Source organism: Camelus ferus, chromosome 1 (assembly GCF_009834535.1).
Source record: "Camelus ferus isolate YT-003-E chromosome 1, BCGSAC_Cfer_1.0, whole genome shotgun sequence".
Classification (NCBI taxonomy): domain Eukaryota; kingdom Metazoa; phylum Chordata; class Mammalia; order Artiodactyla; family Camelidae; genus Camelus; species Camelus ferus.
Genome location: NC_045696.1, coordinates 69,240,066 through 69,267,603, shown reverse-complemented (window position 1 = coordinate 69,267,603; position 27,538 = coordinate 69,240,066). Strand labels below are relative to the sequence as shown.

Genomic DNA, 27,538 nt, shown 5'->3' with positions numbered 1-27,538 from the left:
CTCCTCCGTTCACCAGCTGCTGAACTTGGGCAAGTTTTTAACTTCTCTAGGCCTCAGTTTCCTTACTTGTAAAATGCAGAGAAGCCCCCTTTCTTATAGAGTTGTTGGGAAGAGACCATGGGATGCTGAAAGCACACACTGAATGGTAGCTGTCGTTATTGTCCCTGTTGGATTAACACAAACCGTAAGCAACAAGAACCACTACATGACAGTATGATTTTCTAACCTTTTAATGCAGTCCCATTTTGTTTGGCACAAAGATATAGATGGGTAATCTGAAGGATGAGCTGCTTCGTGTAACTGCCCGCTGTGGCGGGTGCTACTTTACTGGTCCCTAAAAGTGTTTAAGGAGAGGCGTTACAGTAAACAGTGGAATGCATGCCAATTGTTTTATTTATGATGCTTTTTTGGACGAACAGGCCAGCCAGCATTTGGCCCCTAGGAAGAAGGTCATGGCCCAGTCCACATCATTACTCCACGATGCGGCGGAAAGACTGGACAGCTGGGGACGCCGCACCCCAGTCGACGGGCTTCCGGTACTCCTTCTTGTCCAGGAGGTACTGCCTGCCTCGATAGTTGGGCAGCTCGTAGAAAATCCAGGCACCGTCCAGCACCTTACAGGAGTGGACCTCTCGCATGTGAAATTGCTCCATGATGGAAGGGCAGTCTTCAGTGGTTTCGTACATCTGACCATTAAAATCCCCTTTCTCAAAGATCTGAATCTTATACTGGCCTCCGCTAGACTGAAAAAACAGAGCGGGAAATGAACAGCAGCCATTACACAGCGGCCAGGAACTCGGAGAACAGTGTGCTTCAGAACCCACCACCTCGAAAGTGGGATGATCTGAACGCTCATCCCCACTGTGCTCTGACTGACATAGCTGACTTCCAACAAGAAAAACTTAATTCCTTAAAATATGCAAGAGGTAGCAGAAGTGCAATGGAAAGAATTAGTGTATTCAGTCTTGTGATGAACTGACCTAAAATTTTATTGAAGCTTCAGCAGCCAACAAGGGACAACCACCCATTGAGAGGTAGGAAAATCTTAAGAAAACTCTTTTACATAGAAGCTAAAAAAGAAGGGAGGGGTTGGGGGAAGAGAGCGCGCAAGCCCCCCAGCCCCAGACTCACCAGATGAACAGCCCTGCAGGAGCTGACGCGGTCGTTGAGGCCCATCCAGTGCTGGTACTCGGGGTACTCGCCCCGGGGTAGGATGTACATGTACCCGGCAAAGTTGGGCCTTTCATACACAGCCCAGGTGCCTCCTTCCACCCTGATGGAGTTGCAGCGACTCAGGTACATGTGGAAATCTGCACAGTCGCAATCGCTGTCATAGTGGCGGCCTTGAAAGTTTTTGTCTTCAAAGAAAGTAATCTGAGGGACAGGGCAGACGAAGCGAAGATCTGAGGGGCTGGGTGGCTTTATTTATAGAAAAGTGAAAATTAAGAACACGTTCTCCACTTTAGAAATTCTTTCCTCCTCAATCCTGAGGAGAAAATACACAGTTCTGCCTTCCCTCACAACGTGTGCCTCGGGAGACAACTTTTGTTGTCCACAACAGGCATGAGTACTTTCTGAAGGCTTAAAATGAAAAAAGTAGAAGAGTGCTCTGCTGTAAGCCAGTAGTTTCAGGCTCAAGGTCATGCCTTCCTCCTCACTGTGCTTATCACATTATATAATGAGTTTTCCACTTGTGTATCTGTCTCTCCCACCAACTCCTACTAGACTTCTTCCAAAGGCAAGAACCAAGCGTTGTTTAGGCTACGGAACCCCGTGTCCAGTGCTTGACAAACCCGCAACAAGAGCTGGACGAAGATGAGTGAGTTCCAAATGCAGACACTGACCTTAGCTTTAGAGCTCATTTTAGATGGTTATAAAACATACTGACATAAAAAAAAATATAGCATACTATGTTCTGTATTATTATTGTATTGCCAACAAGAGAGGTTGCAAAGTAACAAAATGACAAGGCAAGAATGTCCTTTGCTTCAAACTCTTACCAAGTTTCACCACAGTCTTTGGGGTAAACCTGTGAGACCTGTGAGGTCTGTGATGGCACTGGGAACTCTGCAAGCCAGAGAAATGGGAAATACTAAGGCTAGGCTCCAGAGCTGCCCCTCTCCAGCCAGCCCTACTACAAGCCACCTTGTAGACAAGCCATCTCTCTGGGCTCCAGCTTCCCATTTGGCAAATGAAAGGACTGGACTAGGTTCAAAGCTCTGGCTGTAAAATAAGTTTTGTCTGAAGCAGGTGACAGAATTCCCAGGAACTCTCAGGGCTTCATGACAGTGTTTCCAAAAACCACTAGGCCAAACGGACCACAGAGTTTGTCCCTTCTTGTTCTAGAACTCCACAGCCAAGATCCATGCTCGGTTAGAATCTGAATTGCAATCACAGGCGTCCTTCATTCGAGCAGTCAAGTCCCTGGTGTGATGCCGCCACCCTGTGGCTAATTAGCTCAGTCGGTTTAAAAGGCGAAAAACCAAGTCCAGCCATTTCAGATGAAAGCAGCAGAGGTAGTCAGAGTCTGGAGAGGATCTCTGAGGTGAGGGTCGAGGGGTAGGTAAGGGTTTTCCAGAGGCAGAGACAAAAGGACAGCTTGTATGAAGGAATAAAGGAGTGAAAGGACACGGCCAATGGGACAAGCAGTTCATTAAGCCTGGTGCATGTTGAGTATGCGGTGAAGGGTTAGGAAATAAAGCCCCAGGGACCCAGAAGCCAGGCCAGGATCCCTCGGGGGGTGATGTGGGAAATAAGGCAGTGGTTTGAGCCTGGAAATAGCTGGTTGCTCTGGGCGAGGTGAGAGATGCCGAGGGCCAACCAAAGGCAACTGCGATGTGAACAATGAGGAAACAGTCACAGAAACGAGGATGTGGAGACTAACTAGATGTAGGAAATGAAGGAGCAGAAGAAAGTTAGGAATGACTCGCAGCCAGGCATAATAATACCTCATTCTTTTCTACCCCAGGTGAGTCTTTCTAGATAGTAACCTACTAATAGTTCTTTCCTTCAGCTGTAATCTTTCCCTCCCTACCCTTCCTGTCTCTCTCAACTCTCTTCTTTCCTTTTCCTGAAAAGCTTCCTTACCCTGCCCACCCCTAAATCACCTACTTCACCTCCTTTCTTCCCTTTCCATATTCATCTCTTCCCATTCCCCTTCCCATTTTAGCATAGCACAGATTTACAGGTACGTGATACCCCAGTTTACAGATAAGAAAACAAAATTACAGCACCACTAGTTAAATCTGGGTAACGATGTCCACTGCAGAGGGTTGTTCTGAGGGTCCAACAGCACAGTGTTGATAAAATAATTTTAATAGTTGGCTCGTGATTGCCAAAAAGCTACAGCTGTTACAGATAAAGAAGTTAAATGATTTGCCCAAGGTCACTAGCTAGTTACAAGCTGGATGCAGGCAAACCAGTGGACAGCAGTGCAGACTCCTGGTTAGTAATCTGTGGTTCATTCTATTTTACTTTATCTCCCTCTGCTGTCTTACTGCCTGCACAGCTAGCTCTGTTCAACATACACCATTTACTCTTAGAAATGGAACAAGACTGTTCTGGATCTGATAAGGCTTTTCCCAAAACCTGTGGGAAAATTGTTAGGAAAATCAAAGTAACTTCTCTAAGAATGGATAGATTCTAAACTCCTTAAGTCAATTTACCTTTGTTTTTTGGCCAACTATTCAGCAAAAAAGAGGCTTTGCAAGGGATACGCTAAGGGAAATTAATATCAGCTTTCTTCCTTCATTGTTTCTCACACTTACTACCCTCTGCACATTTACCTGACTGACTTCAGTATCTGAGAAATGGAAACACACATGATTCTTCCCTGCTGTCCACCTTTCCAGCAGACCAGCCAATCATCCCAGAGTAGAAACAAAGCCCTAGTGTTGCCACAGAACCACTACTGAGTTCCAGGGCCAAGCACTTCTTGTGGTGGGAGACCTGAGACCAAATCTCAGGACCCAGAGAATGTTGCAGCTCTACTCAATTTCCATTTGTAGAAGGACCATGAAATCTACTTCACAGTCAGCTGAGAGGTTGGGACTCAGGCAAAAATTTTTGTAGAGAAGGCTAAGAAATGTGCAGGAGACTTTCCTAGAAGTTGTTACAAAATTCCTCTAATTTTCAAGTTCATGTTTTCAAAAATAGCCTACTAATCCAATACAGCAGAGAGAAAAATGTCTTGAGAATTCCAGAGGTAACAAAAACAAACTTAGTAAAATGCATTGCTTCTGCCAAGCCCATAACTCCTGTGATTAAATTGCTAGCAAGATAGTGAGAAAGGGAGAAGCAATAAGAGGAAGAATAAGAGATGAATTACTATCTCCTTTGGCCTAGCAGCAACAGTTTTTAACTAAATGAACAGCCCAGCTACAAGAAATAAAAGAGATTACACTATTCCTAGTCTGGAAATCTTTAAAAAGTGGGGGATGTTCTCTAAGAGTCTTCCCTCCAGGCACATGGACATCCCTCGAAGGATTTCAGATTCTCTTTAGTGGGATTTTCATGGCATTTCATGGGATTTTTCAAAAACCTCAGAGCACTAAAGAACACTGTCTTATTTTTCTCCCCAAACCTTCTGGATGCAAGTATGACTATTAGTTCTCTTTTCCAAATGGGAAGAAAAATCAGGCACTAACCAATTACGGAACAAGTTAAGAGATACCTTCTGAAAAAATACATTGAGAAGTACCTGATGTTGCCTATGTATATTTCTTGCCAAAGTGGTTAGTCTGAATATAAACATGGGAAAACAATTAGACAAATCCAGATATTGGGACTTTCCATAAGACACCTGGTCTGGACTTTGAAAAATGTCAATGTCTCAAAGAACAAGAACAAAAAATAGGGGAACTGTTCTATATGAAAGAGGCTAAAACAAACAAAAAGAAGTTCAAAGAAACTTGACAACCAAATGCAATGTGTGATCCTTGACTGGATTCCACAGCAGGGGAAAAGCCAGCCATGAAGCACATTTTGGGGAGCAATTGAAGGAAATCTGAATAGAGTCTGAATATTAGGTATTACACTTATGATAAATTTGGGGGACATAATGGTATTATGTTTACACAGGGAATACCCCTGTTTTTAGGATATACACGCCTAAAATACTTCAGGCAAAAGTATAACAAAGTCTGCTATTTATTTTCTAATGATTTAGTTAAAAGAGAGACAGAGAGAAACCAGATATGGCAAAATGTTAACAATTGGAGAACATAAGTAAATGACATACGAGTATTCGTTCAACACCTTTCTTCTTTTAAGATTCAATGGTTTTGAACATTTTCAGAGTAGAACATTAGGGAGGAATATCAGGCACCAAAGGCTTTGCTTTAGAGCTATGGTCAGTGGAAGAAGTAAAAAGAGAATGAAGGTATAGTCCCTCATTCCCGAAGAGAATCAGTGTCCAGTCCAACAATAGTGAATCAAGTATTTCAGAGGCAATTTTCCTAACCCAAGTAAGCAATACATTTGGGGACAGGGATAAGCGTAACCGCTGAACGAAGCGGGTATGTAGGATTTAATTCACTTGACTGGTCCATCCACTTTGGCCTTCTAGAATATTAATGGTTGAGGCTAGATTTCACAAGACAAATTTTTAATTGAATACTAAGTTTTTAACTCCACATAATCCTCTTATGTGCATGTCCTATTCCTGTGGAAGTTCAAAGATTAGTTGCTGGAAGGCAGAAATGTGATGATATTTACACATTACATACATGTACAATATTCAACATAGTACCACACATAAAGATAAACCCTTAATAAACTCTTTGGTAATTCTATTAAAGTGGGAAATACAATAAGCATTTCTTAATATTTTCTCTAATCCTAGCCTTCTAACCGTGATCATACTCACCTCCAGGCTTCTGTTTTTCTCCATGTTTCTTTCAGTGTAGCATTAGGTGAAAAGAAAGTGGGTAGGCTAGAAATCAGCATGACCATTTACTTACCTTGGTTCCAGTTTTAGACATTTTTAGTGCATAGATTGGTTTTCCCAGTGCTGAACTCCAGGAATAGCTACAGAGAGTTAGAGGCACAGAGACATTTATACTGGGCTGGTTTCAAATCAAACATTTGCTTAGTCATGAGAATAGGATCCAAAAATTGAGTCAGTCATTTAGAGGCTATTGATGGTTTCTAGAAAAACAATCGGGATTATGAAATAAAGGAAAGCTTCAGTACCCCCTTTAATGCTTACCAAGCCTTGCTGCATTATAGATTTTGCTGAGTCAATACACCAGAACCCAGCCAAATTTTTCAAAATTAAAACAAAAAAAGTTCCTCTTACCTGGGCAATTTGGTTTTCTAGCAAGCAGCCACCTTGAAACCCCTAAAGCCTTTTTTTTTTCCTTCAAAAGAGCTTGCAGGTGATGAGTCAAAAAACCAACTCTCTAACTCTGAACAGAAGTGATATATATTCCAAAGCAACAAAACTTACATGACAACCAAAGGCAATGCATGATCTTGTATTTTGGAAAAAAAAAAAACAACACAACAAGTGACATTTTGGGGATGAATAGAAAAATTTGAATATAGACTGTATATTAGATAATACTATTGTACCACTCTTAAACTTCCTGAATTTAATCATCTGTACTATGACCATGTAAGAGAATGCCTGATTTTAGGAAATACAAGCTAGCGTATATAGGGGTTAAAGGTCCCAGATGTCTGCAACCTACTCCTAAGTTGTTGAGCAAAAATAAAATAATAATACTATATATAGAGAGTGGTAAGCTGGATGTGGCAAAATGTTAACAACTGGTGAGTCTGGACAAAAGGCATGTAAGAATTCTCATTCCTGAAAATGTTAAGTTTCATATTTTTTCAAAACACACAAAGTTCTAATCCAACAAGAAAGGGTGCTACAGTGTGCAGCCGGGGAGACAGAAAGCTACTGTGGGAATTCTGAATTTGCAAAGGTTTATCTAAGTTCAACTTGCCACCTGCTAGGTGGCAGTTCTCTGGCATGATATCATATTGGAACCTGTGTAGAGAACAGTTTTTGGCACTTAACTTACCTCTGATTCTAGGAATGAGATTGAATCTTACATAAACTCAAAGAAACAACAAATCGGCTCTTCTCCATTTTAATTTTCCTAGTCACATATATTCTTCTTATAAGTCCAACTTCCTCATCTTCCCACTAACAAGGCCTCCAGGAAATATTTTTATCAATGGGATGCCCCAAAATATATCATGGTCAGTTCAGAAAATGATAAACATGCCTTGATATGAAGACTGTTGAGTAACAAAGTATTAAGTATATGCTTAGTTTTCTGAACTTTATAAACTTTAAAGAAAATATCTAATTAATACCATTAATTTTATGAACCAATAGCAATTTCCAAAATATACTTCTATTACTCTAGTGTTTATCTGTGATACTCTGCTTGCTTGAATTTCACCTTAAAATAAAAACTATAAAAACTCCAATTAGAATTAAAATACATTGAGGGTTAATTTTCACTTTAGAAATAAGAGATCAAGACCCTTCTGATATAATTACTAATTAAATGGCCATAGAACATATGAAACAATGTTTATCAGCAATCAGATTCATTTTATTAAACTGATTATTGTTTTCCTTTATCTTAAAGAACATAGTTTTCTCAACCAAATGTAAACTTTATTTTGATATAACATCACGGAATGACATTGGAAACCTTTTCTAAATTTAAAAGTAAAGCTTTATCTTTTTATCAAAAGGAGAAAATTACTTTTTAGAATGTTTACTGGAAATTTGAAGCAGAAAATGAAATTAAAAAATAAAGATTTCACACAATTTCATTGTGGCATACTTTAAGGGCTAAAATATCTTTGTATAAAACTTCTGCTATATTTCTATGCCAACAAATCACACTTTCATTCCAATTCTTTTTTTAAAAGGAATAGCTATTTCCTTTGTAAACAGCTACAAAGAACTATAAAACTCTTATTTAACTCTAGAAAGGATGAAACCCTTTCATTACACAAATTAAAATGTGAAGTTTACTTGTAAATCTATACTCAGTCACTATACCATTAACATATATACAAGCCTTCATCAACGTCTTCATTTCAGCATCACAAAATGAGCCTTCTGATGTTCAATAAACAGTATGTTTCTACGATAGTCAGAAGTTTAGCTAAAATTCAGTGTAAACAGTAACAAGTAAGAATGGAAGGAAAATTAAGGAGAGGTCTTAAACAGGAAAAAAAAAAACAAACAAAACTCCAAAGTCTCTTAAGCAGCAGGAGCACCTTCCCAATTTAGTTTCCACATGTGGCCATCTGCCACTCATCCTCATGTTGCCAGGGCCCTGAGGATAAAAAAGAATAATGCTAACAACTTTTTTTCTATTGCCTTCATGCAAACATGGGAAAAAATTCTTTTCATAAAATCACATATATCAAGGTCAGATGATAATTTAGAGTGATAAAATATCTGAAGTTAAAAGTTTATACTCTTTTTTTCCAACAGTCACATTAGTTCAGAATAGAAGAAAAGAAATTCACACATAGACATAAAGTAGCAGGCTACAGGGATTAGTCTAAACTAAAATTTTATCCTCTTATAGTTACCACTTCCTTTGCATAATCTTCATTAGATTTCTAATTCTTAATTTCAGCACTTACTAACTAAATATTGTAAAAATTATTTTTTATGAAAAGTAATACACTTTAAAAATGAAAACAATATAAAGAAAACAATAAAGAATAAGTTTACACAGCTTTGGAAAAGAGTTCAGTGAGTCCTGAAGAAGTTAAACATATGACCTTGCAATTCTACTCCTCCATATAGTATAACCAAGAGAAATAAAAACATCTCTCTACACAAAAACTTGTACACGGAAGTAACTATAGTGGCATTATTCACAAGAGCTGAAGAGTGGAAGCGGTTCAAATGTCCGTCAACTGATGACCAAACTGTGGTATATCCATACAATGGAATACTATCCAGCCACAAAAAGGAATGGCGTACTGACACATGCTACAACATAGGTGAACCTTGGCAACATTATGCTAAGTGAAAGAAGCCACACACAAAGTCCACATGTTGTTTGATTCTGTTTATATGAAATGTCCAGAATGGACAGATCAAGCAACAAAAAGCAGGTGAGTGGTTGCCAGGGACCAGGGGGCAGAGGGGATAATGGGGTTGGAGGAATTGGGAGTGATTATCAGTGGGTATGGGGTTTACTTTTAGGGTGATAAAAATATTCTGGATTTGTTAATGGTGATGGTTATACAAACTTGTGAATATAACCCAAATTGCTGAATTCTTTAAAAAAGTTGAGTTTTAAGGTATGTGAATTATATTGCCATAAAAATTAAGAGTAAGTTTTCTCCTACCCTAGACACCCAGTCTCATCCCTCAAAGACAAACACCATTTACAATTTCTTTATATCCTTTCAGAAAATTTAAGGCACATAATTAGCATATAAATGTCTATGATTATCCCTCTCCTTTTTTCAAACACACAAGGCAACACTTTACCCCCTCCACATTTTTCCTTCACCCCCCGACTCCCACCTTAGAGATCATTCCATATCAGCACATTACAGATATATACTTCATTCTTTTTAAAGATGCCTTCTACGGCATGGAATGTTTGTTGAACTGATTATTCATTAGGCACCAGCCCTCTACTGAGAAGCATTTGGCTTGTTTCCAGTCTACAGCTATTTCAAACCATGCTACAATGAACATCTCTTTTAAGCCGATCTTTACATACATGAGTGTATCTGTAAGATAAATCTAGGAAGTGAAGTTGCAAAGTTAAAGAACGTGTGCATTTTTAATTTTGATTTTGTCAAACTATCCTCCAAAAAGGCTGCACAAATCTACGCTTTCCCCAGCAGCAAGTGAAATGTCTTATCAGTGTCGTATACTATGTTTTTGATCCTTGCCAATGTGATAGATGAAAAATAGTCTTACATTTCTTTAATTTTAAGTGAAAATGAGCATCTTTGTGTTTATAAGTATCTTTCTGTGAGCTACCTATTTATGTTCTTTGTCTGTTTTTCTATTGTTACTTTAAAGTACTTAAAAATAGCAAAAAGATTTCTATAAAAAATTACATATTTGGAATAAACAACTTCCAGTAAATGTTTCTGTATCCATGTTCTCTTCTGTTGAATCTGTAGGTATCCTAGAGTTCACTATTCAGATCTTCATTTGGATTAATTCTGGTAACTTATTAATGCTCATATGTGTAGCTGACAAAGATTAGCTGACTTATTAATTGGTTCATGTATAACTTATTAATTGTGAGGTGATGGGAAAGAGGAGACGTGTTAGAAGGCACAAAATTTAAAACTATGTATGGGGAAGTACAGTACAACTTTGGACAGTACAACTTATGCCAGGCAAGAGGCAAAAAAGAGAAATTTGGCTATTGTATTTGCTCATAATTCTACAGGCTCCACCTGAATATTTTGGTTGGTCTTCTCACTATAAAATGTGGTAAACGAGTATGTAAAAATCTATATGCTGGTGGAAGCAATGGGAAAAAATTAGCAGTGGTCAGAAACAAACTTTCCATATTTTTTTGGTATGTAAAAAAAGATTTCCCCAAAATAATTTAAGTCATCTCCGTTATAAATGCCTACCGGTGTTTTGATGAGGAAGTCTTATCCTGCTGCTTGTTTGGAGCCTGCTGCAGGGGGCACAAGGCTGTCCAGCTGCTGCTGATGTCCTGTATTAATCAACCACTCATAAAATTTGTTTTCCACAAGTACCTGGAACTGCTTCCTTTGATCCCTAAAATTGCAGTTGAGAACAAAAAGAATATAAGAACACTAATTCATATTAATTTTATCCCAAGTGGTTATAAAATACTTTAACTGGATAAACATTAAATTATTTCTTGTTTTCCCTTTGATCTCTCCAAATAACTGCTCTGTTCAGTTCTGTCCATTTTGATCACCACCACCGAAAAAAAAAAAAGATTGTTCAGATACAATTCCCTCTTTGTAAAAACTCAGTAATTATATGTTTAGTTATACTGTGGTTATTCAACAGATATTCACTGAGGACCAAGAGATGCTGGGCAGTGTTCTGACCGATGGGGATAAATGTAAAGCGAAGAGAAAAGGCCTCTGTTTCCGGGCAGGTTTGTGCTGCACGACTCCAGAGGGCGCCCTTCACACTGGGATCTATGTAGTCTGTGCTCCTTGTGGACTGTATATTTTAGTAGGGAAGATAGGTAATGAATAAAATGAATATACATGAACTTAGATAATTATAAATGCCTTGGAGAAAGACAGAGCAGGGTAAGGAAATCAAGAATTTGGGAATGCTAACTTAGAAAAAGAATGGACAGAAGAAGCCTAAGGTGACACAAGCAGAGATCTGAATGAAATGACAGATTAAGTAAAATAAATATCTGGAGAAGAACATTCCAAGCAGAAGAAACAAAAAGTGCAAAGGTCTAAAGTGAGAGGATTTTTAACATGTTCAGGAGAAGAGAGAGAAGTTAGCTGATGGTGCTAACTTCCGGGAGCTAGGAAGTTAGCACCATCAGCTAGGCCTGGGTGTAGCCGGGATCTGGCCTGGCCGTGGTGTTCTTCTGTCAAACATCAACAATTCCACAGCACACCAACATTAGACAAGGGCCCTACGGGATGATGATAGATCAAGGCAAAAATAAAATCACTCCACAGTCACATCTCAGGTCCAGACAAAAACAAAAACATTTTGTGGTCCAAACCATAAAAATGACTTAACATCACCCTTCCAGGCTAATGAGCGACTGCTGCTTCTTTACAATGATAGCTTTAGCCCCTTTATTCCTCCCGTCTTTGATACAAAAATTATTAAGATACCAAATCACAGAATTACCCTCACTTTCAGATTGCATCCAACCCACAACAAAGCCCTGTTTCCCAGAACCCTCCGCCAAATCATCTAGCACAGCCAAAATCCAATTATAAGTTCCTTAAACATGCTTTTATGGAAATGAAACTAGCTCTCTCTATTCTTATAATGAGTAATAAAATCTAACTTTATTCTACAGATATGTTCCTGGTGGTGTTTGACTGGAGGGCAATGACCACATTAACAGCAAGAAGATTGCAGTGTGGCAGAAGGGCAGTGGATGAGGAAAAGAAAGGCAGAAAATGAGGCAAAGATGGCTTGGTAAGTACCACAAGGTTTTAGATTTTATTCCATGGAGAGCCGTTAGAGGGGCCAGAGCAGGGAAATGGCATAATCTAATCACTTTTAAGAGATCACGTTGGCAGTTCATTTTCAAATTGGTCAGTAATTCTTCTGTCTTCCTGTATTCCCACAGTTAAATTGCATGCTTTTCCTTGTTTCTAGTGTTATCATGGATCTCACCACTTGAATATGCTATTATTGAGAGTCAACATTTTTTAAATCCTTGCCACATTCCAGACTCTGTACATGTATACAAGATTTTCATGTGTAAGAAAATCTAGGCACCTAATACCAGAAGCATTCAACCAAAAGAATTGCTTTAAAAGAATGTTTTTCCTCATGATCCATTTTTAGATCACATTATTATAATGATCACATTATTTATAACAACAGCTCACAGAAAACAATAAAGACACCAAGAGCCCAGGTTCTGGAAACAGGCTGACTAGGTGTGAATGCTGGCTCCTGTGTGACTTTGGGGAAATTACTTAAATCTCTCTGTTTCTCAGTTTCCTCATCTGAGAGGGAACTGTTAAGAAGAATAAGCAAGTTAACACACAGAAGGTGCTTGGAATAGTACTTGGCACATAATAAGTGCTCAAAACATATTTCCTTTTATTATAGTCATCATCATCATTCTGCTAAGCTGAGAATGACTTGTCTGTAGTATTAGTATCCTGGTGGCTCAGTCCATGAGATACAAACCAGGTGGAATGTTTGTAACGAATAACAGCAGTATTAGCACAACGGATTCCAAGGTAAAGCGTGAGTTGTGGCTGTTACTGATCTTTATAATTTGGGGCAGGTAGCAACTGTTTTAAAGATTCTAAATGCAGCTGTGTAACTATATATTATACACTTCCTTCCTTCATCTATATGATGAGAACAAAGCCACAAGAATGCATCTAGAAAATAGCACGGCTGGATCAAGCCTTTTTCCAATTACTATTTCTCTTAGAATACAGGTGATCCTAACAGGTTAGGTCTCAGATCTTCTGAGTGAACAATCTCACCCAGAAGATGTGTCTCACAAACTCATCACTAAACAAGGGTGCCTTATACTCAGACTATTCCACACTGTACAGCACACACCACTACACTGTCTTATACGTGCATCATTACTATAAGCTATCTTATTAAACCTTTATATCAATCTCATCAGGTAGAAAATATACTTCATATATGGTACAGCTAAGAGCCAGAGAGGTCAGATGACACACTCAATGTCACACAACAAGTGGCACGGTCAGTACTAATTCCTAAGTCAGAGTAGCTTCCACTACAATATAGACACAGTTATCCAAAGAAGAACACTAACTTTAAAATCTAACAAACTAAGAGAGCTAATTAAAATAAGCATTTTTACTTACATATCAAAGAGCAATTCGGTATTGTCAGAAATAGAAAATATTTCTGGAATGGATGCTATTTTGCAAGATAATGACAATCAGGAAAAAAAGAAAACGAATACCAAGCAAATAGGATCCAATTATGAAAGTAAAAGTTTCTCTCATTCTTAAGGGAAAGGATCATAATGATCAAGGCATTATCAGGATACAGGAGACTTCATGGAAACATCCACCAGAAGAACTTGATACCCTTTTTTCAAGGTAGCTCCAGCTCCCTTTGGACAATGTTGTATAAGAAGCAATCCTTTACCATTTGGTGCTATAATGTCTCTAGTTTCCCTTCCTAAAATCTCTAACAAAGTTTAATTAAATACCAAAACACTGGTGCAAACAATAACTACTTATTCTGAGCATCGTCTACTTTTAAATTGTATGCGCTATTCTGTCCAGAAGAAAACTGATAAGTCAAATGTTTCTAAACTGGACTCTTAATTTTTGGAGTCATCTTTAATTTTTTTGTCTTTTTTACAAAATCTTATACCAAATCCTGCTTCCTGTCAAAGTATTTCTGGTCTCCACCCCCTTTCTCTCCACTCTAGTCCAGTTGCTTAGCCTAGACTCCTGTAATACCACCCTCACTGCCCTCTTTCAAATCTAACCAGAGGATCTCCATATGTACCAATCACATGTTTTAATCTGCCATAACATCTAATAAAGTGGTATGTGTATTGTAGGCATTCTGTAAATGTCCCTGAATAAACGAAACAGCTTTCTGAACTTCATTTCATTGTTCAAAACCCTTTTATGGCTCTTGCTACTTAATTCCACTTAAATCTAACTTTCATCGCCTGCTATTCAAGATTCTACATAATCTGGCTCAGTCTACCCAACCAAGTTTAAATACCACTACCGCATACCCAGAATCCTGTTTCAGCAACTGATTTCCAGGCTACCTAAGGTCTGCTTCTGCTTCCACATCTCCTCCTCTAGTGCTGTTAAAAGTATCGACCCAATCCTCACTCATTTTTCAAGGTCCAACACAAGCTCTACTTCTTCCATAAACCTTCCCTGACTACCCATACTGATATTTTCTGAATCTTTATACATGGTTTGTATACAGTGGTTCTTGGCTTCTAGAGTTTAAAGACCAATACCATTGAAATAAAATTTGTGGCAGACATAATAAACCATATCCACCTACTATCATAAGCATGTTATTAAAAATAAAGTATTCTAGAACTGCCAAAGTGGGAAAGAAAGAATCTCAGATTAAAAGACAGTATTTTAAATTAATCAAATTTAGCTTTATTTTAAACACTATACTTTTATTTCATATTTTACCATGAATTAGGAAAACTTTGACAAAAACTGGCATTAATCCAGGGACCAGCAGTAAAAGTCCACCTTTGGGGAGTCTGTCTGTGGAATGGTGGAGCCAGGAAACCTGTATTTTTAACCAGCTCTTTGGATGATCCTGATGCATAACCCAGCCTGAGAACCACCAGTACAGTGCAGACAAGTAAATTGAAAACTAAAACCAATCCATTCATGTATTGGATTATGTGACATAGTCTATATATGCTCTTTCATTCATTTAAGCCCTGTGTCTGCCAATTAAACTTAAGCTTCTTAAAAGAAGGGGGTCTAATACTTGGGTATCCACTTGTTCCTATCCCTCAACCAAATGTGCCTGGAATACTGACCCTAACAAATGACATACTATGTCTTTTTTATTATTTTAGCACAGCTATAAACGTGCAGATTAATCTACCTTCCCATGCATGCAGTTTCACATAAGACAAATTACTGTTTCTAGAAAATACTCACTTTGTCAAACAAGCCTCCTTCACAGTTTTCTGCCAGATTTGTATTTTCTTTTCTCTTTGGCCCAGTGCTTTCTGATATGCAGATGGAAGACCCCCAGGTATCTCTGTTGTGTCCCCTTCCATCTCAAAGGGAATAATAAATACATAGAATTCGCATGGAGGTAAGAGTCGGAAGACACTTGTGCTGCTGTTCTCTCTGCACATGATCATGGGATTGTCCCAATAGTTAGGCACGGTAGCAAGGCCAGTCCTAGCCATGTGGTCCTCCAGCATTGGGTAATGGGTATGAAAAGGGGCAAACGTTACTCTCTGGTTCCCAGAGAGAATAAGTGGGCGTGTAGGTGTCAGAATATGGAAGATGCAACCTGTGGTAGAAGAGATGGATAGGCGATGGCAAACAGCAATGACTTTGACGTTGTCACAGCTGTGGAGGTGAAGAGCAGTCTGTACAGGGCCCAGGACAAAGGTGCTATTCCTACACTTCTCAATTGTCACAGATCTGAAAAATGAGAGAAATTTCTCTGAGTAAGAGTAAGATAAAAAATATATGACTACAATATTATTATCTGATGGCAAAAAAGAAGGAGGAGGAGAAGACGAAGAAGAGGAGGAGGAAGAAGAGGAAGAAGAAGGGGGGAGGAGGAGGAGGGAAAGGAGGGGGAGGAGAAAAGATCAACCCTGGTCCAAAGAAAATGTCACAACGTCAGAACACTATGAAGACTGTGCTTACCGTAAGGGAGAGAGCAGATATATAAAAGATTCATTGCAACGATGAATCTTTACATGTGCCCCCACCAGAGTATCTGAACTCTTGGCCAATGTCTGCTTGTAAACCTGGCTCATCACCACCATGCGGTGCATCCGAGGGGCCACGTGAGTATTACAAGCAATCTTAGCTCTTTTGGTTGTCCCTTCAACTATTCAAGACAAACAGAAATAAATGAGATAGTTTCAAATCAAAGGAAAACAATCAGCCACATGAGGTTACATGTCTACATGTCTACATGTCTAAAATTAGATACATGTGAGGTTTAAAAAATGTTTGATCTGGGTGTTGGGTAAAGAGATGTTTGCTGTACTATTCTCTTTACATCTCCTTATTTTTGCAGTATTTCAAAAATTTTTGTTATAAAATTTTTTTAAACCTATAATCCACTCAAGATTGCCTATATATCTATGATTTTTCCATGCCTACTCTTCAAGTTACGTGCCTAAGGTCATATGGCTACTAAGTGGCAGAGCTGGCACAACTCAAATATCTTCTCCAACCTGCCCTAATTTATCATCCCAACCTTTAAATCATCTCTTTAAATTACCATTAATACTGAATTTGAATCCCTCCTAAATTACTTACAGTGTCATTCCATGAATTCTACTCGGGTTAACGTCTTCAGTCCCAAGATACTACTAACTGAAAGCACATCTTCCTCTCATACACAGTGCCTTGCACAAACTCACACTCAAAAAATCTGTGCAGGCTGCCCTCCTAACTCAGTCCTGCCTTTATGTAATTGCCTTCTCAGACTGTACTTCCCTGCAAACCATCAGGACACTCTTGTAAAGAGATACTGGTTAAATGTGGAGAGGTCATATAGTGTGTTATTCTTCTTTTAAAACAATTCTTACTGTTTCCATTTTATAGATAAGTAAAACATGGTTATTGCAGAAAAAATGTTAAATACTAGTATTAAAAGATAAAAATTATCTGTCATCCTAATATCTATCATAGTTTTGTATAATCCTAAGAGGTTAGATGCCCTTCTTTTTCCTACCCTAAAATTTAAAAACTTACTTGCACCTACATTCTTTTATCAACATCAAAAATTATTTAGTATCTCTTATGTATTTATAGGAGCCTTACATATCTGAGTCTCTGACCTCATGCTAGAGCAATAGCTTGGCTGGATATAAAATACTTGGATCACAATCTCTTTGCTCCACACTCTGTAGATGGTGCCATTTTCTGGTTTTCTGCATTATAAAAATTTGATACAAAACTGTTTTTTTTTACATTTGCATGGAACCTATTTTTTCTTTATCTTTGAAATTCAGAGGCTGTGGAAGTATATTCTAATTTTCTTTCCCCCATTAATTTCGCCTGGCACTTGCCTCACTGTGTAGGCACCTACTTCTCTTTTAACCTCTATCTGGGCTCCTCTTCTCTTAAAACTTATACCTGGGCCCCAGGAAGTCATATAGTATGTGAACCTATCCCTTTAGCCATCACTGGTCTATCAGGAAGAGATACCTTTGCAACCAAAGCCAGATCTCTCTACTATAAATTTGAATTTCCAATGTGTCTGTGTAGCTAAAAAGAACTTCATCTTTACACCAACTCTCTGAGGTCCCTTAATCTGTCATTCAACTTAATATAGATTAAAATATTAATAAATACCTTGGTGAGCCCAAGCCAATTTCTTTCCAGACTTGAGGCAAGCAGATGTACCAAATGGATTCCCAGTCAAACAGGCTCTCAACCAGGCTTCCAGCTTGCAGAAAGAAAAGGTCTTAGAGGTCTTTGAGAATCCACTTTCTGCATGCAGTGGTTGCCACAGTGCAAGTTCATAAAGTGGATATATCTTCCTGGCTCTATTCACTGTCCCTTCAATAAGAAAGCTGAGTGCCATGACAGCTTCTCGAGAGACTAGACTACTGTGGGTTGAATGAAATGATGCAGTGAGTTGTTCTGGATCTAAAAGCAGCTCAAGGAGATTTGACAGATGATCATAGACAAAAGCTTGGTGACTGTAATCATTCCAGTTCTAAAAAATATCAAAAGAAAGCACTCTTAACAGAACAAAGAGATTCTCGAAGACCTAAAAACTTTTATATGTTATTTATTTTGTATTTATCTTTTGCCTCATCTCCCCAAAAGTGGTGTTTTTGAAAGTCAGTAAGATGGCAATATAAACCTCATATTTTCTGTGCATGTGATAGGTATACACAGCTTATCTCTCTACCTTAGCCAATTCAAAAGTAATACTAACAGCTAACCCTGAATATGTGCCAAGCCCTGTTATACAAACTTTCACATATTTAATCCTAGCAACAGCCATACAACAGATGGCATTACCACGCCCGCTTTACAATGAAATGGAGATACAGAAAAGCTAAGAAACTAGCCCAAGGTCACACAGTTAGTAAATATTCTAAAAGTTTTGGATCAAACATAAAAATAACCATCTCAGTTATTCCTTTCATGTAGCAGTTGGTTTCTTTCTTTACCTTCTCAAATCACAGAAGGAATTTCAAATTCCACTGGATGAAACAAGGCAACTGATCTTATAGTAACCAGATTTAAGAGAAGTTACAACTTTGGGAATAAACTGAGTTGGCAGATGTTCCAACAATTTGGCTCATTCATTTGATAGATATTATGGGGTATGAGCAATGTTAAGTGATGATTTATGCTAATTGAATAAGATAAAGTTCCTGTCCTCAAAGAATTCAGGATCTACGTAGTGAAATGCCAATATAAACCAATAACTATAACACAATGAGATAAAAACCTATGGCAGAGATCTGTTAAGATGTTCTATGAACATGAGAGTAACAAAGAACTCAAGGAAAACAAACCTTAGTGAAGCATTGTTTGAATAGATCCTTGACTGACGTCAGTAGTTATGCAAACAGATAAGGGAAAAGGCACTGTGGGTCTAGGGAACAATATCCAAAGGCGCACAGGAGTAAAATTACCTGCTGTGTTCAGAAAAGTGGAAGCTCTGAGTGGGGTGTAGGAAGTGTGCTGGGAAGTGGCAGATGAAGTTAAAATGTAAGCAGAGGCCATTCACAAAAGACCTTGTATGAAATGCTAAGACAGCTGGACTTCATTTTGTGTGCCAGAGGCTTTCAAACTATTTTATAAACAGCTATTTCTTTCTTTCTTTTTAATAAACTGTCATTTGGATACCAAAGAACATGTCAAAGCAGAGCTATCCACGGCTCATCTGCTCTTCCTCCCTCTTACTGCATTCCCCTGCCCTGCAGGAGGTAGGCCCTGAGAAGGTGCCAAAGGGTGCAAGATGAGAACAACAATGACAATGAGAATTCACTGATGGAGTTTCGACAGGAGATGTAAATCATCTGCATTTTAGAAAGTCCAATGTAGTAGGTGGACTATAGACTCAAAGCAAGGTGACCAAGTAGGACCTAATTACAGAAATCAAGGCAAAACCAAAATGACAATAAGGCCTATAAAAGAGGGGAAAAAAAGAAATTTTTAAAGAGTTCTTTTTGAGGCAGAATCAGTAAGACTTGACAACTAATTAGGTATGGGTGGTGGTAACTTTCACTGGCACAGGGAATACAAGTTAATTAAAATAAAGGGAAATTTTACTGTGGGGACACATAGTCATCTCCCAAACTGAAGTATTCAGGTAGGCCTCATCAGAACTGGAACTGGACAGCCATCTCCATGCTGGTTCTCTCAGGCCTCTCTGCATGTCTGTTCCATTCTGTTTTTCTCAGAGTTTCTTCCTACCTCAGAGTTTCTAAGCTCTCTTAACTCCTGATCACTCATGGATATGGTAGCTATTCTGGTCCCAAAGTCACATGAGCTACCATCTCAAATACCTATCGCCAACTGGTAATTTCTTCAGTTGCTGGGGGTACTGATTGGGCCAGGTCATCATTTCAGATCAGACCAATTTCAAACACAAACCTAGGAATGGGTTACTCAGGTCAAGTGTCCATCCCTGGTCTAATAGTTGCTGGGAGAGGTCATGCTATAGGACAAACTAAAGCCACCATATACTGGTGCTCACTGTTCAACAAGCCTCATGCTAACATATTACTGAATTCTCACAGCCATTCAGAAATAGGCATTATCATCCCTGTTTAGAGAAGAGAAGCCAAGCTAGAGAAATTAACTGACTTGCCTAAAATCATGTGTAATCAAATTCATTAACATTTGCAAAAATGGGAATGCTAATAAGAGTACAGTGAATGATTTGCCTGAAAGTCATTTAGGTGATTTTTGTGTTGCTAAAGGAATTGAAATCACTTCTCTATTTTGATTAAGACTGCACATATTGATTTTGTTTTATAATTAGGGAAAAAAAGTAAAAAGCAAAACAGACAAAACAAGCCAGCCAATCTCTAGCTTATATAAATAGTCTAACGTAATTTTTAATGAAGGCAAACCATCTCCCTCATAAATTGTCTGTTTCAGAGAAAGAGGCCATAATTTAAACAGTACCTTATTATGACAACTGGACTTTTCAGTGAGGTCGGGAGAGTGAGATCTGTTTCTGGGACTAGGCCACTCTTCTCCAATCAACGATGTTCTCAGGGAGACCTTGTTTAACTGCTGTATATATAAGAAGAGCAGAAACTGTAGGGTGTCCACTGAAAGCTGTCCAAAAAGAAAATAAATGATGAACACATGTTCTAAAACCACATCAATTACTAGTCTACAACAAAGAAGACACAGTAAAATAAATTCACAACGATGTGCTGATCCTAACAAGACAAATGTAGAAACGTTGCTAGCGTTTGATGTCTCTGATATCCAGATGTAGGAGTTTCTAAAACTAATTAAATTGGAGTGACTTACTTTCTCAGAAAGCTATGTAGCATCTATGGCTGTAGAAACTCTCTCCCAAAACTGATGAAGTGGAAAGGATGAGGGACATACTTTTTTAAAGTATATAATTTCAGAAATTTAAAATTACAGTTTTAAAAAACACCTTAGTAATTTGAATAAACAAACGAATAGATGAAGGAAAAGAAGAAGGAAATTTAATCAAGACACAGAGTTTAATTTAACCTAATCACAAACTTATCAAGAAAGTTCAGGATATCAGTGCAACACCTGAAATTGTATGTAATTTTTTGGTGTCTATGCATTTTGGCAGGGAGTAGGCCTCAGGTTTTCATCAAATTCTTAAAAGGGTATTTTACTTTAAAAAAAAAAATTCTACTGGCCTGACAGATGTTTATAAGTCATTTTCTATTTGAAGAAGAGTGTGGTTTGAAGCTCAGGATTTGACGCTCAGGATTATTCTCAGATACCCATTCCCATATGCACACAAGAGAGGCAAAAAACTGAAGTAATACAGCTGGGACTACAGCTATGTTCACCCTGATTCCCAACCTGGCTAAAGCTCACTGTGCATAAGGAACTCAAAAATACGGATTCTCAAGATCACCTAGACCTATTTAGTCAACTGTCAGTGTGGAACCTCATGAATCTACATATTTTAAAAAATTTTTACTTTCTTAATTAAACTTTTGGAAGTAACTGTCGAGTCACATGCAGCTGTAAGGGCAGAGAGATCCCACGCACGCTTTACCCAGTTGGAAAATTATCACACGGGGCACAGACAGGGTGCTGACATGGTGCAGTCACGGTACAGAGCACCTCCACCAGCACAAGGATCCTTCATGTTGCACTTTTATAGCCACACCCACTTCCCTCTTCCTTCCCTCCCTCCCTCATTCCTTCCTCAGCCCCTGACAACCACTTATCTGTTCTTTATTGCAATAGTTTTGTCATTTCAAGTATGTTTTATAACTAGGATCATACAGTATGTCACCTTTTGGGATTGGCTTTTTTCACTCAACATAATTCTCTGATTTTATATATACTTCCATCAAACAATTATCTGTTATATCACCATTATTCCTTCATATACCTGACCCCCCCATGAGACTACAAGATCCTTGTCTTTTTCATTTTTATATTCCTAGTAACTAGTAAGGAAACTAGTATATAGTAAGCACTCAAAAAATTTGGGGCTTCTGGTTTGATTCCTCTCTGTATCCACAGCATCCACTGCTGTACCTAGCACATAACAGGCACTCAATAAATGCTTAATTATTAATTTTAATGCCCTTCTCTTGGTTGCTTGCCAAACTTTTTTACAATTTCCAAAACCTTGTTCAGATATTACCCCATGTGGCAGAGACTCGCTGGATGCTCACTAAGTATCTTTCCTTCCTGGGCACACAATTAGATGGTATTTCCCAGCCTCCCTTGAAGCTGGATATGGTATAACTGGGTTATAATCAATGGAATGTGGGTGGATTTACATATACCATTTTCAAGCCTCCTGAAAACTCTCCCAAAGGAATGGAAGTGAGGGACTCAGGCCCTAGTGGGCATGGCTGGGGCAAACCATATTCTATTTGCAACTGTTCACTTCCCCATCCTCCAAGAGGCTTACACGGCCCTACCCATGGCCATGGGATTTCCCTACCTCCTGTGAGTAGTTTACCTCCCATCTTATTGATTCTAAGCATGGACCTGTGACAAAGCTTTACCCAGTGGAATGAAAGCAGTTGCAGTTTACATCACATGTGAGCAAAAGTTTTAAAAGGCATCAAGACTTTTCTCCTGCTCTGTTGCTCTTCCCTTCTGTCACAAGAACAGACGTGACCTACACAGGAGCCGCTTCTTCAGCTTGAGTCCCCAAATGGGCAGACACATAGAGCTAAGCCACAACCTGGAAGAGAGCCATAGCTAAGGTGCAGCCTACATGTAAAATAAGCAAGAAATAAATCTTAGTTACTGTAAGCCACTGGAATTTCATTTTTGTTTTCTTTTTAACTGCAGCAAAGCAGACTAATAATAAAGCGGCTCCCAAAGACAGAAGATACCTAGGTCCCTGAGTCACTGCTTAGATGACAGCAGCCTAGAAGCTCATGCATCCAGATGCCCTATGCTGGACTGCCACATGAGTAAGAAAGAAACTGTTACGGCACCGCTGCTGACATGCTGGGATCGCTTGTTACTGTAATTAGCCTACCCTGATTAATATCCTTTCTCTGTGAAGTCTTTCTTCATCACCAGAATTAATCATTCTCTTCTCTGTTCTATTTCTGTACTTTATGCATACTTTTATTGTACATGCCACACAATTAAATAGCACTTTTTTTTACACACCAGCTTCCCCTGCTAGTCTATGAGCTCCACGAGGTCAGAGCTGCTGTTCTAATCGTCTTTGAATCCCAGCACATAGCAGATGCTCACTTACCTCAAAATAGTTTTAATGTCAATGAAAATATTTCCATCTTCCAATTACAGGGTTCCTGGAACACTACTGCTTTGAAAGTAGATGAGTAACAATTGTTAAGTAAGGACTAATTTGTTAAATTGCCAAACTGGAACTGCTAAAACTTAAATAGTGCTTTGGAATCACATGGTCATTAACCCACAACTGCACACTGTTCAGCCAGAATGAAAACTTAAAATAATTTATTTCCCAAAGTAATTAAACACACACACAAATATATATACACATACATATAAATCCATACCTGATTCCTTTGCTTTTCGACTTCATCCTCAGACGTGCAGTTGGACAGAATTTCAGACCATTCCAGACGCTCCTCTGGTGTCTTTACTGCAAGACTATCAAATATTTCAAAGTAAAGCCACGCCAGATCCTTAGCCAACTGCAGCTTCCCACATGCAATGTGCCTCCACGTCGACCAGGACAGGCGTGGGTAAGCTCCCTCTGTGGCCCGGGTTCGCACATAGGTGGATATCTTCCTGAGATAGTGAAGACTGAACTTGGATGGAGGGGGGACCTGCAAGGCGCCCACTATAAAGGGTTCTGCTTTCACCCAGAGGAGAACTCCGGACTGATCCATATTATCTCTAAGGACATCTGTGTGAAAAGGCTTCTTTGCATACCTATGAAATAAAGTTTCTTCACAAACTCATCTGAAACAAAACTCATTTACACATTTTCTTTTAAGGTGACCTCTCCCTTAACTGTTTTTATTTTTAATTTATTTTCTTTTGGGGGGGGAAGGTAATTAGGTTTATTATCTTTTTATCATTATTGTTTATTTATTAATGACTGTACTAGGGATTGAACCCAGGAGGTTCTGCATGCTAAGCGGGCACTCTACCACAGAGCTATAACCTCCCCTCTCCCTTAACTTGTTTTTAAATGTACTATGTCGTTTTAAAAACTGGATCCAGTTCACCAACCAAAAGCAGAATAGATTTTTGGTCAGATCTCATTATAATCCATTTGAGCAGGAAAAAAATTTGTGATAGAACTATCTTACTTAAATTGTTCCAAGTGGCTGTTTTAGGAAGAGTGTGTAAATGCAGGAGGTATGAGATGGATCCCTGCTCAGGACAAAGAAAAGAAGAAATGGGAAGAAAAGCCATCTTATCACTGGAAATCCTGCTCTACCCTGAGGGGAAATGCTGGTCAAAATAAGAGGAACAAAATTTCAAAGTCCAATCACTTACGCACAGAGGATGGTTGGTTAAAGATCTGGCTGGATTAGCTGACCATATGAGCTCAATATGAAGCGCTAGCACCAGATAGCAGGATAAGAATGCTCATGTAAACATAGGCTGTGAAAATAGATTAAGGGAAGTTAAAGCATCTTTTTTCTCTGTAACAGTGAGCCTGCTCTGGCATATTCTGTTGTCCTTGGTTAAGTTACACTATTTTAGATTTAGTTTGTTCATTGTTTGTTAGAACAGCAATACATGATTCTTATGGAATGTTTATAAAAACACCTAAAAATAGACAGGGAGAGAATCATCCACAGTCCCACCACCAAAGGGGAACTAATATTTTACTGTACTTCCTTCCTGTCTTTTCCTCTACACAGACTGGATATTAGTTTTTGAATTTTCATAGTTGTGATAATACCATATATTCTGTATTATTTTAAAAGCTCCACAGCATTTTAAATATATGTACCCCAGTTTATTTGACTGTTCTATTTTCAGACATTTCATAAGTTTAAAATTTTTTACAAAAACAAGAGGCAAAATATTGATTGTTGAAGCTGGATGATGGTGAGCACATGGGTCCATTCACCTACTCTACTTTCGTGTATGTTAAAATTTTCCACTATAAAAAGTTTAAATGTTTTCACTATTATAAATAATGCTATAATTACCATCTTTCTGCTTATTTTCTGCATTATGATTATTTCTCAGAAAATGTTCAGCTTTAGATGTGCATTTGTGAAATAAAGTAACTGACATGTCTGAAGTTCCTGACATATATTTCCATTGTTTTCCAAAATGGTTGTAGCAAATTGTACTATCACTTGATTAAAGTACTGTCTTCACTGAACATGCCTAGCATTAACATCACTTTAAAAACCTTCCTTAGATGACTGGATGAAAAGTGTTTTATGCTATTATTATATTTCACATTTGACTCTAAGAAAATGGTACTTCTTTGGGGAATTATCTATTCAGAAAACAACTGACATCAATTGAGTACTAAGTGCTAGTTAGCACTCTCAATATTTTGTGTTCTTCAACTCCTTTCATTCTCACAACCGTCTGGAGATAAATATGATTATCCCTATTTTCAGATGAGAAAACTGAGGCTTAGAAAAGTTAAGGGACTTACCCAAAGTCACATACTTGAGTTGGCAGAACCCTGAATTAGAATTCAAATCTGACTTTAGAACTGTGTTACTTACAAACGTACTCTAGGAACCCAGTTTTGGGAGAATCTGAAAAATGGGAATGAATCCAGAAGAGGATTACCAGAATGAGCGGCCATGTAACGGTCAGGTGAAGGAACATGGAAGCATGAAGCCACAAAAGGGTGTGGGAGGGCAGATGGCAGCTGTCTCTGAACTTAGGGATGGCTTAGCGTGGCTCTGAGTAAAACCAGACGATGAAAGTTCGGCGAGGAAGATCTTAGTTCGTCCCCAAATGGAAACAGGCTGCTCTTTGAGGTACTGACCTCCTGTCCCTGAAGTGTACGATCAAAAGCCAGATCTCGGGGATGAACCCTCTATTCTAACCACCAAACTCGAGAAGGCTAAATTCGTAAACATAAACTGGGGCTCTTTCCGTCTTCAAAAGCTGCCCTCGGATGCATCGGGATCCGAGTTTTACAGACGGGGAGATCGGCTGGAGGCCCGATGCTTCGCCACCACCTCGGCCGCTGTCGTGGGTAGGACGCGGTCAGGAATCTGACGCGGGGTGGGCCGCCCGAGAGAGCCCCGATCGGACTTCGGGAACAGAGAAGTCCCAGCTGACAGGCTGCGTAGCGGACCCAAGACCTGGCGAGAGCGAAGGCGGCCTCCCCAGCCGGAGCCTGAAGCGTGACAGACCCACCTCTACCTCCCCGGCGCCGGCCCGCTCGCGGTTACCTGCGGAGGCAGGGGACGCTCTGCCGCGCCTCTCCGTGCGCCGCCACGCCCCGCGCTCACCGCCCACCGCCCGCCCACCGCGCAAGCGCGAAACCTCGCACCACTGAGAACTGGGGGACCACGTTGCTAGAGTGGCCGAGTACTTCTTCCACAGTCTGCGTAACTCTGAGCCGGAACCTAGAGTCAGACCCCTCCACTTTATGGTGTCGCGCCTTTCAGCTCGCGGTGGTAGCACGTTTTATATTGCTCCACAGAACTGTGGTCAGCCACTAGCTGCTGGGAAGGTCAGCAAGCTTTGATCAGTAATAATAAATGATAATGACAGTTTACATTTATAGAATGCTTGCTCTGGGCTGGGTACTGTTTGAAGCACCGTTACGTATCTTACCTCAGTCTTCCTAAGAGCCCTTTAAGTTCAGTACACTTGTTTTACTGAGGAAACTAGGTGAAAGTAACACAGCAAGAGAAGAGCCAAGATACAAACTCAGGCTGTCTGAAGCGAGAGTGCCCAGGGTTAGCTCCTTAACTCAGCTTTTCCGCCATGTCACCGCCTTCAGGAAGCTTTTTTGGATTTCACCCCGCAGAAGACATCACTCCCTCCTCTAAACCTCTTATTTCATGGTTTTGGGCCATTTCCTGCTTTCTTAATTCGTTTATGGCCTCTCTCGGTGTGAGAGATAACAAAGGTAAATAAGACCATAAAATGCAGTTTAGTTCCTCCTTTACGTGGCATTCGCCCCCACCGCCAGTAGGCACCTTCCTGAAAGTAGTAACCTGGTCTACCTCCTACGTCTGCGCTGAGCCTGGCACAGTGCTAGGCATTAGGGTTATAGTAGTGAACAAAATAGACAAGGTCCTTGCTTTCTTGGAGTGTATATTTTAATAAGGAGAATAGATAATAAGTTAAGGAAATAAAATAGGATAATTTCAGATACGCTACGAATCTGAGCTGAGGTCTGACAAATAAGCCAGTGCACGAAGATCACAATCGAAGTGACTTTTACTCGGTGGCAGGCTCTGTTCTAAGATGCTGATCTATGCAGCTGTGAACAGAACAGTGCAAATTCATGCTCTCATGAAACTGACATTGCAAGGTGTGTGAGTGTGGAGGGCAG

At 39.3% G+C, this 27,538-nt stretch overlaps 2 protein-coding genes across 9 annotated transcripts; both read right to left on the bottom strand.

Moving 5' to 3' along the window:
- Positions 1-214: 214 nt before the first annotated feature.
- Positions 215-7,442, bottom strand: CRYGS (crystallin gamma S). The gene is made up of 2 exons (XM_032482730.1): positions 1,132-7,442; positions 215-743 (listed from the first exon to the last, which is right to left on the bottom strand). Exons 1-2 carry the CDS (start codon positions 1,300-1,302, stop codon positions 471-473), a joined length of 444 nt encoding a protein of 147 aa, XP_032338621.1. The 5' UTR covers positions 1,303-7,442; the 3' UTR covers positions 215-470.
- Positions 7,443-7,552: 110 nt separating this feature from the next.
- Positions 7,553-26,491, bottom strand: TBCCD1 (TBCC domain containing 1). 8 transcript variants are annotated; one of them, XM_032482657.1, is made up of 9 exons: positions 25,670-26,491; positions 24,541-24,648; positions 23,589-23,967; positions 20,527-20,682; positions 17,725-18,091; positions 16,060-16,246; positions 15,331-15,828; positions 10,606-10,756; positions 7,553-8,312 (listed from the first exon to the last, which is right to left on the bottom strand). In XM_032482657.1, the coding sequence occupies exons 3-8, from the start codon at positions 23,922-23,924 to the stop codon at positions 10,627-10,629; spliced, it is 1,674 nt and encodes a 557-aa protein (XP_032338548.1). In that variant the 5' UTR covers positions 23,925-23,967; positions 24,541-24,648; positions 25,670-26,491; the 3' UTR covers positions 7,553-8,312; positions 10,606-10,626. The 8 variants fall into 8 exon arrangements, with proteins under 8 accessions (XP_032338548.1, XP_032338540.1, XP_032338569.1 ...); XM_032482649.1 differs by having other exon boundaries at positions 25,810-26,491; XM_032482678.1 differs by having other exon boundaries at positions 26,424-26,467.
- Between the last annotated feature and the right edge of the window lie 1,047 nt (positions 26,492-27,538).